Source organism: Caretta caretta, chromosome 8 (genome assembly GCF_965140235.1).
Source record: "Caretta caretta isolate rCarCar2 chromosome 8, rCarCar1.hap1, whole genome shotgun sequence".
Taxonomy (NCBI): domain Eukaryota; kingdom Metazoa; phylum Chordata; order Testudines; family Cheloniidae; genus Caretta; species Caretta caretta.
This window is the reverse complement of record NC_134213.1, coordinates 16,134,067-16,147,724: the sequence shown is the minus strand read 5'-3', so window position 1 is coordinate 16,147,724 and position 13,658 is coordinate 16,134,067. Positions and strand designations below refer to the sequence as shown.

At 41.4% G+C, this 13,658-nt stretch overlaps 2 protein-coding genes across 8 annotated transcripts in view; one reads left to right on the top strand and one right to left on the bottom strand.

The window, feature by feature from the left end:
- Positions 1–225: 225 nt before the first annotated feature.
- On the top strand, positions 226–11,599 carry GNPDA1 (glucosamine-6-phosphate deaminase 1). 3 transcript variants are annotated; one of them, XM_048861607.2, is made up of 7 exons: positions 226–312; positions 1,974–2,103; positions 3,381–3,482; positions 4,810–4,992; positions 6,078–6,262; positions 7,149–7,323; positions 7,950–9,296. In XM_048861607.2, the coding sequence occupies exons 2-7, from the start codon at positions 1,980–1,982 to the stop codon at positions 8,045–8,047; spliced, it is 867 nt and encodes a 288-aa protein (XP_048717564.1). In that variant the 5' UTR covers positions 226–312; positions 1,974–1,979; the 3' UTR covers positions 8,048–9,296. The 3 variants fall into 3 exon arrangements, with proteins under 3 accessions (XP_048717564.1, XP_074987418.1, XP_048717563.1); XM_075131317.1 differs by lacking the exons at positions 226–312; positions 7,950–9,296 and adding exons at positions 513–533; positions 11,259–11,599; XM_048861606.2 differs by lacking the exon at positions 226–312 and adding an exon at positions 514–533.
- Positions 10,636–13,658, bottom strand: part of RNF14 (ring finger protein 14) — a 20,878-nt gene continuing 17,855 nt past the window's right edge. For 4 of the 5 annotated variants that reach the window (XM_075131314.1, XM_075131315.1, XM_048861602.2 and 1 more), the window contains 2 exons: positions 13,198–13,328; positions 10,636–11,338 (listed from right to left, as the gene is read on the bottom strand). In XM_075131314.1, coding sequence (XP_074987415.1) covers positions 11,281–11,338; positions 13,198–13,328 — 189 coding nt within the window. In that variant the 3' untranslated portion in view covers positions 10,636–11,280. Of the gene's footprint in view, positions 11,358–13,197; positions 13,329–13,658 lie in introns of all 5 variants that reach the window. The other variant, XM_075131316.1, reaches the window with a different exon arrangement.

Sequence of the window (13,658 nt, the reverse complement as noted above, 5' to 3'; positions counted from 1 at the left end):
AGGAGCTGCAATGAAGCAAACCAGGACTGTGTGGCCCAAACACAAAGCTCACAAGGGAGCCTCCAGGGGAAACCGGCTTTGGAAGCGAAGCGTGAGCAGCGCTCGGGCTATTGCAGGAGCCCTCCAACGCCCGCACGCATCTGGCCGGCCGGAGCAGGGGAAGTGCTCGGTTGGGGGAGGACGCCTGGAGCCCACGCTGCTGAGTCAGCTCCTCCAACATGACCCGCCCCCAGTCATATGACGAGGGGCCGCGGCTTGGGGAGCAGCTGAGTGGGGGGCGCGCGCAGCAGGGTGTGGCGCGCGCCTGGACAGGTAAGTCAGCCGCGGCGGCAGCGCTCCGGCTGTGCGCTTCCCGCTGAGGGGCTGCGGCGGAGCTACAGGAGGCGCTAGAGCGCGCGGCGCGGCGCGGCGCGGCTGCGGCAGGGGGGGCTGCGCCGGGGCCCCGCGGGGAGGGCAGGGGCAAGAGTTCGAGCCCCAGCCCCAGCCGCTCCCTCGGGATTAAAATGGCGCCTGCGGGAACGCGGATAGCTTCGGTTTGTTGGAAGGGCTTTAAATCTACGGGGGGCACACAGCAAGTGTGAAAAATCAGAACAGGAGGTGGGGAGTAATAGGCTTCTATATAAGAAAAGGCCTCAAATATCAGGACTGTCCCTGTAAAATCAGGGCATCTGGTCAACCTATTTAAATCCCTGCTCCCACCTGCCCCCCCTCTCCCCCGGTGAAGGCTAATGCCTCTGTCCAGGAGCGGGGCCACTTCCTGTTGTTCCCTGTGTAGGGGTGACACTGTAAGGTCCCCCACATGCTAGGCTGGGTGTGTGATCTGGGCCTATGCTCCCAGAGGGAAGGTAGGGGACCAAGCTGACCTCTTCCCAGAATACTCTCTGGGGTGACCTCTCTTTCGTGGGCTTTGTTCTTTATCTGGGGTTAACTAGTGCCCATGATCCTGAGCTAAACCTAGGGGGGAACAGCCACCCACCCTGTGTTTAGTTTTATTGTCAGGTAAGTTAGGCCGGGTCACCTGCAGGCAGCGGGTTGCCTTCTGCTTAGCCCTCACTTTCCTGGGAAGAGGGATTACCTTACAAACAGCTTCCCAAGTCTTCAGACTGGGGGTGGGTTCAAAGGGAAACCACGTTCCCTATGTCTTACTACACCAGAGTGCCAAGATGCCAGCTTTCTTTTAACTTGGGATCGTATCCTCTCCTGCCGGCATGTGGAGCGGGAATTGGGATCTAGTGGAACCAGGCCTGAAAAGAAGCCAGGGAGTGCTGCTTCCATAGCATTGTTTGCCTTCCTCTCCATCCCCACTGGCTGATCTATGTTTATAGGATTTGGGGTGGAGAAGAGACAGGGTCCAGTGGAGGAAGCTGTGTACCCCTCAAAACGCAATCTACTAGGGTAAACTAATTGCTGATCTGGTCAATGTTAACTTGCCCCCTTTCTTTCCCTTTGTAAGTGGTAACCCTATTTGGGCAAGTTCTGGGGCACTGGCTTGCAGAGAACCCCTTGTAGTATGGCTTCTGTCAAGCTATACCACCAAGAATCAGAGACAGCTGGGAAGAAGAGTCAGCGTGAAGGCATAATTTAAGGAGGGGTATCCTTAGGAACCTACATCCAGTTTCTTCCAGATCCAAAATGCCACACCATTTCAAGAATCGTCTGGATGCTCAGTAAACCCAAGCTCTTTTCCTACCCCTATATGGGAATAATTTGCCTAGGGAGCAATCTAACCCGTAGTAGTGGTTAATTCTTCTCAGTAGTATCTCCTATTGACTAACGGTGTTCCTTTCACAGGGCCAGAGTAACTTGGTTATTGTTTCATGAATGCACTCCAATATTGTATGCACCTCTTGCTGTGAGAGGTGGAGGGAGACTATAACTGTACAGAAAAATTAGTAGCGATATAAGTTCCCAATATTTATTTCAATGTAGAAAGTGAACTCCTTTGTTTAAGTTTCTTTATTTTAAATGTGCAGGAGACAATGAAACTCATCATTCTTGAGAACTATGCGCAAGCCAGTGAGTGGGCTGCAAAATATATTAGGAATCGAATTATCCAGTTTAACCCTGGCCTGGACAAATACTTCACTCTTGGACTTCCCACAGGTAAGATTTGAAAGAGGATTAATTAAAATGCTGATGGTACCTTCTGTTTAAGCAATTGCAAAGCATCCTATTTCACCAGTTGGAGCATTTAAGTGACAGAATGTTCCCCTATGTGAAGGGGCTGTCTCTTTATGCAACATATAGATGGATGGTTCTGTTGTTATTTGGGGAGCAACAGTCTATATAATTTACTTAGCTTATGAAACCTTTCTTTGTTTTTAAAGTAAATAAATTATATAGAGTGATGCCTCCCAAATAACAATAATATAGACGCTGATGCATTGCATGATGAAATACCTCTTCACATAAGTGGAATAGTCAGTGGTGCTTTGGAGAACTATGCGCTTCCCCAGTGTGTAAAATAGAGACAGCATTCATCTACTTCCAAGATTAGACCCTTACTACTTGAATTAAAAGAGAAATCTCCAATATTAGCTATACTGGGCTCACACACAGTTGAGCAGTTCTGATTCTGTCCAATTGAGGGTAGGATTGCACACACTCAGCCGGATTATTACAACTGGGCAGAATTGGAACTGCTCAACTGTGTGTCATAGCCCCTGTATGGCTAATCATTCTCCTTTAGTTCAAGTAGTAAGGGTCTGTAATCTTGGAGCAACAGAAGCTGGACTCTATACTCTTGAAACTGAAAGTTGACATAGATTTGTTTTCCATATTATAACTTTTTTTATGTTCGGGTTGTGATCCAACCACATTCTTGTTTTTGGAGAGGCAGCATCAGAACTGCAACCCACTGGGCTGCCCCTCCCACCACACCATGTAGGAACTAGTTTGGTCTCACGCAGGCTACTTCTGTGATGTCTTGGTAAAACCATTGTTTGGTACATCTGGCTGCTTTTATTTTTGTTTTATAACATTTAGTGCTAAACATCTTCAAAGCAACTGTGTTTAGACACTGCCTGTCTCAGAAACCCCTGCTTTGTAAGGAGATGTAGGGAAGCTGAGGCCCAAAGAGACAATGTGATAGTGGTTGTTATTTTCTATACTTAATAATTTTCTGTCTCCCAGTCATTAGTGAGGTTCTGCTCTGAGTAGGATTTTGAGCAGAGGGCACCAGTACTGAATTTGCTGAGATGGCTTTCTGTGTGTGTGAGCCAATATTTTGTAATTAAATAGTTCAGTCTTTCAGTAACATAAACACTTTGAATAATTGAATTAATGATCCACAGCACTTACACAGCTCAGTGTTTCACAGTGTTGTGCATACACTAATTCCACGAACTATTTTGATTCTTTCCCCCCTGTATCTCTCTTAGGAAGCACTCCTTTAGGATGTTACAAAAAGCTGATTGAGTATTACAAGAATGGAGACTTGTCCTTCAAATATGTGAAAACCTTTAATATGGATGAATATGTAGGTGAGTCATCTTATTTCATGAAATGTGGTAAGGACCCAACCAAGCTTTTTTTGGCCCCAAACTTTATTTATTCTGGTGAATAAAATCAAATGAAATCAGTCATTTATGTTAATTCAAAATAAATCACTTTGGGTAGAACCCAATGTAAAATGATCCCAAAACCAGATGGGGAGGAGAAAGAGGAGTTCGGAATGCTGTGTAATACAAATTAACGAACTCCAATTAGAGAGATCACATTAGCTATAACTCTTAAAAGCTGAGTGATATACTACCCGAGTATATCATTAAAGAAGTCCCATTGAAGATGCTGTTAGTAGATTGTATGTAACAACTTTGAATTTCCCATTTTAGCCCCGCTTTCTTCTGATCAGGGAAACTGCTGCTACTTCTGCTACTTGGCTGGTTTGGACGGATTGCTGCAGCCCTATCTGTAATTAATAATGAAGACAGGCAGTGCTCCAGCAAGACTGCACTTCAGATTTATTGATATGTGGTCCTATTATGTTAGATTAGGATAGGATTGCCTTGTTTGTGAAGTTGTGATGTAATCTCTTCTCAGAGCTGGTTCAGAGAGAAAAGTGAACAAATCCTCTGGTTATCAAGGTACCAAACATACGTGCTAAATATGTATGTTAGTTTACTCTTTGGCCCTAATGCTGTTGCAGCCTCTTCCTGATTTGAGTGGACAGATTTTTTTTTTTTTTTTTCTGTGAATAGTCAGAGAGCTTAGGTTAGGGTTAGACAGTCTATAAAGGATGACTCTGTAACAATTAGAGAGTTCTTGGAAGAATTCCCTGATTTGTAATCAGACTAAAATTGCTTCTCTGGTTTTGAGATCATGTTAACAAGCTTGGACGAACAATAATTCTGCAGAATGTTGTGAAGACAAGAAAAATTAGACCTGCTGTGTATCTGCTCTTTTGGAGAACCTGCTGCATAATATTAATGCACCTTATCCATATAACTAGGATGATCTGCCTCTCCCTAACGTGACTATTTTTTAAACTCATGGAAGTTAAGGAAGCCCAGCTTGAAGCAAAGATGGGGATAATGGGATTGATTTGTAATCAAAACCCCTGATGTCTATGCAAATGTATGTACAAGTTTTTATATAGGTTATTGTAGCCCTCTCTCTTGCCCCCACTTGTCATTTTAGGCCCCAGTCCTGAAAGCTGTAGCAAACAGGGTGTGAAAGGGGCCTTGAATTGTAAGCTATTTGAAGCAGGGATTGTCTTTGTACAATGTCCAGCACAATGGGTCTGGGTCCTGAAGGGTCTGAAGGTAACTGTAATATAAACATGAAATAATAAATGTTCCTGGTTAACAGGTCTCCCAAGGGATCACCTGGAAAGTTATCACTCCTTCATGTGGAATAACTTTTTCAAGCACATTGACATCTCTCCAGAAAACACCCACATTCTGGATGGAAATGCAGCTGATCTACAGGCAGAGTGTGATGCTTTTGAGGGGAAAATCAAAGCAGCTGGTGGAATCGAACTCTTTGTTGGAGGTGAAAATCAGAAGGAGTAACAGACTTGGAGAGAACACAGCCTTGTTTTTGCCATAATTCTATCTAGCTTGGGGGAATTCATTTTTTTATTTATTTATTTTTTTTTGTTTAAGCCACCTATTAGATTGGCAGTCAGTCAGTAAAGCCACATGTACATCCCGTCTCCAATTAGTGTATGCACACCTAAGTGTCACCTCTATCCATTCCCTTCTATGGCACTGATGGGGACAAATGCTATGCAGAGGTGACTCGTGGTGTTTGGGCTTTTTTCTGTCTCAATGAGATGTTCAGGTGGTTCTAGTAGCAGTTCTATCCCTGGTCAAGCCTCACGACCATACTAGGTCAGTGGAACGTGCTTCCTGCTTAAGTAGATGGGTCTCAAAATGTGAAGTATAGACTGGCTCCAAAGTCTCAGGGTACAGGGGTGGGGGATGATGGCAGAGTGGTTCTGATCCACTTGGCTGTGGGTGACATCCTTAATGAGTGCTCTTTACAAACTTAATTTTTAAAGTTCAGCCATTTTTGAGGTATATTTGGCCAGAAGAGGAAAAGAGTAACTTTTTTTCCACAGAAGTCACATAGCTAAAGATGTTGTTCAAATTATTGATTTGTTTTAAATTGCCATTTCATCTAAGATCTAGATTTGAAAATTTCAGTCCAATCGGTGAATTCTTCAGAAAAGTATCTAGTAACAGTTAGGGGGAAAGGTGTTCTTATTGCAACCTTTACAATAGCAAGTTCTACCAGGTAACTGCTGTAATCAGCTATAAAGCCTCTGGAACAGTGGTAACTTCTAATCTGATGCTTTTGGGTGCTAACATCCAAGTTACTTTAGTTATTACCTCCCAAAATGCAAAGGAACAGTGTCTCGGCTTTTCTTGACTTCAGGGGGAAATTTGCCTTACACTTCAAGGGAAGCAGGAGCTTGAGCAAAGCTGCAAGTTCTTGTATAAAAGTAATGTGCTTCACCTGTTCTGTAGCTATTCTTGGGAGCCGATAGCATCCTTACAGTAAGAGTGATGTTGGCTTTGTTTCCTATGATGTGTTAAGGTAGTGACATAGTTCTTAAACTGTCTTCAACACAGGTATTGGCCCAGATGGTCATATTGCCTTCAATGAGCCCGGCTCAAGTCTGGTGTCCAGAACTAGAGTGAAGACGTTGGCTATGGACACCATATTGGCTAATGCTAGATTCTTTGATGGCGACCTCTCCAAAGTCCCCACAATGGCTCTGACAGTTGGAGTAGGCACAGTCATGGATGCTAGAGAGGTTAGAATTAAAATTCAGTGACTTGATATAGTGCTCCATGGAGCATCAAAAAGTTGTCTAGTCTTCAAGAAGTGGTACTTTCTGCAGCCCAGCCCCAGGCATTACAGGGCTTCCAGAAACATAGTTTGCTCAACTAAACAAACCACCCAACTACATTCTTAGCTTTTTTCGTGGGGCTTCTTTGATTGCAAAGATCAAACTAGCCGTGATCAAATTAGATGCCCAAATTGAAATGTGGCTTATAAATGTGGAATGATGACTGAGATTTGATCCTAATAAAAGTAAAACTATACATTCAGGGAGAGGAAAAGAAGGGTTGGCTTACTAAACAGTCATATGCATTACAGCAAAATGAGCTTATTCAGGTGGCTTCCATTATGCTACTTTAACATTTTTCATGTAACTATGCAATACAGTTGTATTTAGCGTGGGAGGCTAGGTAAGGGAGGTGTCTAGGGGATAATCTCACAAGGTAAATGTGAGAATCACTGACTTACTCAGAGGTATACCAGTAAATTGTGAGAGTCACAAGATGGTGTGTGGTTGAACTTACTTTTACACCTGTAGCTCATAACTGTTAATCACCTCCTCTAGCTGTCTAAAGTGCTCTAGTCTACTCTTGCATACACACTAAAGGGAGAGCTCAAAGTAACAGGTGGGTAAGCTTTAAAATGGCCAGGCAAGCTCTAATTGTACTACCTAAAATGATACAGCCAAAGTGAACAATACCCAGTCAATGAAGTGAAACATTGCTGGGAAGGACTAAAATAGTTTTCCTCTTTAGATGACTTAATCTCCTGCTTCAAATCACACTTGGGTGTGTTCCCTTTAAATGTAGATCACAAAACCTAAGTGGTGTTCCTGTCTTTTTTTTAATTAAATTCAGGTTATGATTCTAATCACAGGAGCCCATAAAGCATTTGCTTTGTACAAAGCCATTGAGGAAGGGGTGAACCACATGTGGACAGTGTCTGCCTTTCAGCAGCATCCCAGCACTGTCTTTGTGTGTGATGAGGATGCCACCCTAGAACTCAAAGTTAAAACAGTGAAATACTTTAAAGGTAAGTATTTGGCCACATCAGGCCACTTTTTCAATTAGCTTTTCTATATTTTAAGTGACACCATTTAATTTAGTAAATCTTTCCTGTCAGAAAAATTGTGTTTTGGAGGAAGTGCTGCCAATTAACTCTCAACCTTAAAGTTTTCTTTAAAAAAACAAAGAATACAACATCTCCACTGACTAGAAATCTATTCAGGGTAAATGTAAATGTTGTTTGTTTAAATGTTCCACTATAGTGTTATGAACCCTGTGTTGAGTTAGTAACTCAAAACTAGGAACTACTACTGCTTAGAGGCCATAAATGAAATGCATGAGGCTAGCTTAATTCTCCAAGCTGAGTGAAGTAAGTCCCTCTTTCTGTACATAATAGAATGTAAACTAGATTTAAAAAATTGTTAGTCTGTAGTGGTAAATGACTAAGGATTATTTAAAATTATGCTGACAGTCCCTCTAATATCAAGCTTAAAACAATGGGGTGAAAAATACTGACTTTAAGGTTGTGTGGGAAGGGGGACATGTACGGATATTAGTTTATTATTAGTGGCTGTAACTTAATTAAAAGCAGAAGTCCTCTCTTCATTGCACTTACTACCCATACTTAGTCTTTCCTTTTCCCCCTTACACCAGGTTTAATGCTTGTTCATAACAAGCTTGTGGAACCCTTATACAGTATGAAGGAAACAGAAGCAGAAAGAAGACAGGCTAAGAAGCCGTACAGTGACTAGTTTCTTGGGGGCTGGTATGGTGCTAAGCAGGCTCTTCTCTTGGAAACCAGCACTGGAGAGGAGGAATCCCTACACATTCTTCTTGTATTTGTTCATAAATTAGCAGAGATGTGCTCATTATCTCCATCTTTTAAAAGAGATGAATGAGTACATTGAGCTTAATAAATTAGATGAGGATATACTGTGTTCTAGCAACCTCAAACACTACTCACTCTAGCAGTGAAGCCAATTGAAATGAGGTGTGTAATCTATAAAGCAAGTAAATGAGAACAAGAAGCGAATATCCCTGAACTCAAAGGTGAGGATATGAAAGGAGTAAAATCGAATGGGTTAATTGTAAAATGTATTACAGTTGAAGGACACACATAGGTCCCCCCTGCCCCAGTGCACTTAATCTCAACTGCACTAGCATCATGACATTGAAGTACTAGCACTAACTAGAGTTAGCCATTAAATAAACTTCCTCAAAGCTCCCCTACATTAATTTGTACTATTAGTTTGGGGCTTTCTTGAGGAGATGCTATTAACTTCAGTGTTCATTGATGTATATACCCTTCTACTAAAGCCCTGATCCTGTGATGTGCTACACACCCTCCACTTCAGCAAAATCACAAACCCTGGCTCTTCAGTGTTCTCAGCTTAATAAAATTGCTACTACCAAATGGTTAAACAGCAATTGTGCCTTCTCCATCTGTGTAACTCTGGCTACTATTTCACTTCATGGTCAGATTTCTATAAATCCAAACATGGTGAATGCCACTGTACATCAAGACTAAGGTGCTGTCATTGGACTATAGCAGCCAAGTCTACATATTTGTGTGGATTTGCCCTTTCCCCCCCCCCTTCCCCACCAATGCCATTAAGTGTTCTGTTGGTTGTAGCAGTGTAGGGCTGATTGCCTTCACTCAAATCTTCTAGACAGTTCACCTCTTGCCTTTCCTCATAGGTCACAGTAGTACATGCAGAGACCTCTCATAATTCAGCTGTTCATGAACATAGCCCATATATTTAACCACCTAAATCCACTTTATGATGAATAAAACCCTCTACTGCTATAGACCATGCTACTTTCAAAACTATGTTGGTTTTACCCTTATTAATACCAAACGGGCTTACATCAAACTACTGAAGTGTAAGTCACTGGTGCTGTTTTTTAGGTGGGGGATATGTATTTGTTTACATGGAAATCCTACAAACTCTTCATAATGTAACTTTCTACATTAAATGCAGTATTTTTTATCCAAATAAACTGAGTCATGTTACCTGTCTTTACCTATTAACTCTCAAAGTTCTAGTAGGAATTAGAACATTGTGCAAGGCCAGACAGGAATAATTGTAGTGGAAAGAGATGCTGGCATGCCAGAAATATCATTAGCTGGGTAAGACTTGATGGTAAGGATTGTCACCACCCGCTGAAAAGGGCTTCTGTAGAAAGAGGGAGATGGAAGCAGACCTAGAAGTAAAAACTTCAAGAGTAGCTAAGTGACTTAGGACTTACTGGATGTCCATAGGACTTCAGTGCTCTTGAAAAGTTTTACTCTAAATACTTAACTTTAAATGAACTGAGACAAAACAACCAGAATACATTGCTCACCATGTGGTAGAACCTAAAAAGTGATGCAAATCTTGGCTTTCTATAAATTTGGTCTATTACTACAAACAGCTAAACTAGTTTACCAGCTGAAGCGATCATCACAGTTGTTACCTAGAAGCAGATTATTATTATATCCCATAGAGTGACTTTCTATGTCCTGATATGCATCCCATAATGGACACAACTGTGAAGACAATTGAGTTTACTTTTAAAAAGTGAAGTTAGAGCATGTGAAAGGTGCTGGAATTCAAATTAAACAATCCACACACAGGAGTGGGCAAGCTTCCCCTACCCACCTCAACCAAGATTAAGGTGGACCAGTTCTAGGCAAGGGGAATCTGTCTCTATGTGTATCCTATCTTTGATCTCTCAAGCTACCAAGCAGGATAGTGAGTTGTGTAACAAATCTTTGTCCCTTCCAGAAATGGACTAAAACCATTTACTCAATTCAGCTAAACAGACATCTGAGTAAAGATTTATTTACTAACAACCAAAGCTGCATATGAAGAATTGACCTTGACTCTCTGTATCATTACCTAGCTGCTGAGCCATTCAGGCCCTGCTGTCTTATTTTGGACAAAGTATACTTCTCATTAAAAGAAAATCAAAGCAACTGTTTTCTAGCCCATTTTACATTTGAAAAGGATTTCTAAAAATGTAATCCAAGCACTGTTCTCATATTTGAGACTGCTTGTAAAACTACAGGGTAGGGAGATTTGTTTTTCCAATAACTTATTATTTAGAAGTATAATGACAGCATGAATGAGTGAGCTAATTCAGTTGGAGGGCCATACATTAGTCCCAGCCATTTATCTAGACTAGAGGTCTTTGGCCAAAGGACATCATTTCACAAAAATTTTTAACAACTAGAAATTGGGAAGGAAAAACATGCAGTTAAGGGATTTAAGTCAGTTCAGTGTCTGAGGTCGCTTTTCTTTTATTTAAGCACCTCATTAATATTTGAGTCAAGAAACACTACACAGAATTTCACAGATTGGGCACACAGACTGTTTTAATATCCATCATTATGAAAATAATCACCAGACCATATAAATTCCTTCCCTGTTAAGATATGATAGCAACATGGAAATTAAATTACTGAAACTGAATAATAATATACGATAGGAAATGTTTGTCAGTAACTTTCTACACGGGACCCAGGCATTAGATCCACTGGGGGGAGAAGAGGGAGGAAGAGACGGAATGGGGTGCAAAAATTCTGCAGTTTATAAACCTCTAGCCCACCTCAGCAATAGGAAAGATTACTGCAAAGTATGCAGGATGGAATCCAGAGATCCTTGCCAGGCCAAATTTCCTGGAGAAATTCCCAAACAGAGATTTCTAGGATATGTTTCAGAAAAAGGGGCACATTATGGTATTTAGAGTTTTCTCGACTATTTTTTAAGCCTTTGGATGACAGTTTGTTCACTCTATTTAGCACTAGACATGTACGTAAGGGACTTAAACAACCAGAAGAGGAGGAAAATAGGCTCTTCTGTTTGTGGCGATAGCATCCAAATGGTTGTGTAAGCAGCCTGCAGTGTGAAGTGTTACCACTCTTATATGAAAGCAACAAACTTGACATAAGCGGAAAAGATTCATTTCTGGTTTCTTCAGCTTTAGGTGATGCAGAACATAACTAGTCTTCATCTTCAGCAGCCCAGAAGTCACCATCAACATTCACAGCTTGAAACAACCTGTCATACAGGCAAGAATCTGTATTAGGAATCAGAGAAGATCAACTTGAATTTGAAACTATGCTTTGAACTTTCCAGCTTCTTTATTTTTGTCATTTCATTGAAATGCATGTATTGCAACAGCCAAAGTTGAGTCACCTAAAATATTTTGCATTTCTATACTAACAACAGTGCCTAGTACAATGGTGTCCTGGTCCATGACAAGGGCTCCTAGGCACTATGGTAATACAAATAAATGATAATGATAATTAAGCCTCTAAAGACTCCTGAGAGTATTATTATTAATCATTTTTATTATGGTAGTGCCTAAGACCAAACTGGAATAGAGAGCCCCAGCGTGCTAGGCACTGTCCACACACAGTAGTAGAGTGTACCTTGTCCTGAAGAGTTTACAATCTAAGTAGACAAGGAGAAGCAAATGGGGTGTAACACACAAGCAGAGTGAAAAATGTGATGCAGCAAAAACATCAAATTAGTTAAATGATTAATTTATTTTTGGGGGTGTGGGTTTAAGTTAGGAGGGAATAAGCTAAATGGAAAGAAAAGAGAACGCAGATGGAACATTTAAGGGAAGGCGGGTAAGAGGGGTAGGGCACGGAAGGGGAGAAGGGCAGTTGTGGAATGAAACTGAGGAAAGGAGAAAAGACCGGGGGGGGGGGGTCGGCGAAGAGGGAGGGTTGGAGCAAACAGCCCATCAGCATAGGCCAGAAAGTCCAATCATGACCCATCCTCTGAACATAGATCCTTTCCCCATTTTACAAGCAGGCAAACTGAGGCACAGAAAGTAACTGAATTTTGCTACTGACTCATTTATTTGAGGACAAGGAATAGAACTCAGAAGTCCTGATTCCTATTCCCTCCCACTGAAGCATCAATACAATGTCTAATATAAAAGACTCAACGTCCCAGTGCTAATCTTTAAGGCCCTCAATGGTTGGACGCCTGGCTACGATAAGACACTGGTTTCCTTTGCTAAAACCTTCTGTGCTCAAAGGTTTTGTTAAGGCTGATGAAGCCCAGAGATAAATATTCAGGAGCCAAAGTTCATTGTGCCTTCTACAGCCAACGCCCTGTTGTTGGGAAGTTCCTACCACCAGAGGTAAGGAAGAGTCCAAATCTTGTTGCCTTTACAGCATAATGCATGACACTCCTCTTTGCACAGCATTTACTTAAAAAATGGCTGCACATGACCAGCAACATTTCATCTTGAGATAAATATAACTGAACATATCCTCTTAAGAAAGCAGAAGAATGGAGGGGTGAAAAATGTGGTCTTAGTATAATTTGATATGACACCTACATACCACAGTGAGGGGCACATTATACATGCACAGAAATATTTGGGAATGGAATATATTTGGAAAGAATTCTTCGATCCTGCTTGATTAGCAAAACATTCCAAGACACAGAATACAAGTCAGTGAACCAAGCTTTCACACTATTACACCTCTCTCATCCACTTCCCCTACCATCTACCCAAGTAGCAATGATCTCCTCTATTCTTCTACACAATCCCAATGCTGATGGTGTTAACCTCCAGTTCTGCAGTTCCTAAGATTTAGAGCTGCCTTCCTAAGTATTTTTACCAGACTCATCACTGTGATATCTCACCACCTATACATGAAAATGAACAGTTCCAACAGGGGGCAAAAAATCCCTCAGAGGCATACGATATTTCAAATCATATCTGAAAACATTTTATTCCTTTGCCTATACCTCAAAATTTCTCTCATTTTTATTTTAACTTTGTAACTACCTATATAATTAAGTGAAAAAATAATTCTGGGAGGGCTTGCAAGAAAAATGCTGTACATATGGAGCTTGTATTGTGTTTGAGGGCATATATCGTGACTACGTACCGGTTAAAGCATGGGGAGGATGTATCATTGAAGTGCTTATATGGGTTCACCCTAGACAGAGAACCCATACAAAGCCAGCAGAAGTGCTGGCTGCAGCCAGTGCATGTCATCTTGTTACAACCATCTAGTTTCTGGTGGGGGAAGAAACAGGGAATAGCAGTAAGAATCAACCATACCGCATGTCACTTCTAAGCCTTCAAACCTGCCTTTGTGCAATATCAGCAATCGCTATGCGACAAACGATAGAAATGTGTATTTTCAAAAATGGAACATCTGTACAGTATTTTACTATGTCACACCATCTTTGACAGACTGCTAAAATTTTAACTATAAAAGTTTTTTTCTAGATTGTTTACCCACTGTATGAACAAACAAACAATTTTATTCAAAAGAAATAACTTTTCATCACCAGTTATCTCATTCAACAATAAGGTCACCCCAAAATAAGTCACCAGCAGGGT

Bases quoted from the DNA above. Each gene is read 5' to 3' on its own strand.
- GNPDA1 (XM_048861607.2), top strand. From the start codon at position 1,980: ATGAAACTCATCATTCTTGAGAACTATGCGCAAGCCAGTGAGTGGGCT. The intron at 6,263-7,148 runs GTTAGAATTAAA...AATTAAATTCAG, and splicing joins CAGTCATGGATGCTAGAGAG to GTTATGATTCTAATCACAGG. The intron at 7,324-7,949 runs GTAAGTATTTGG...CCCTTACACCAG, and splicing joins AACAGTGAAATACTTTAAAG to GTTTAATGCTTGTTCATAAC.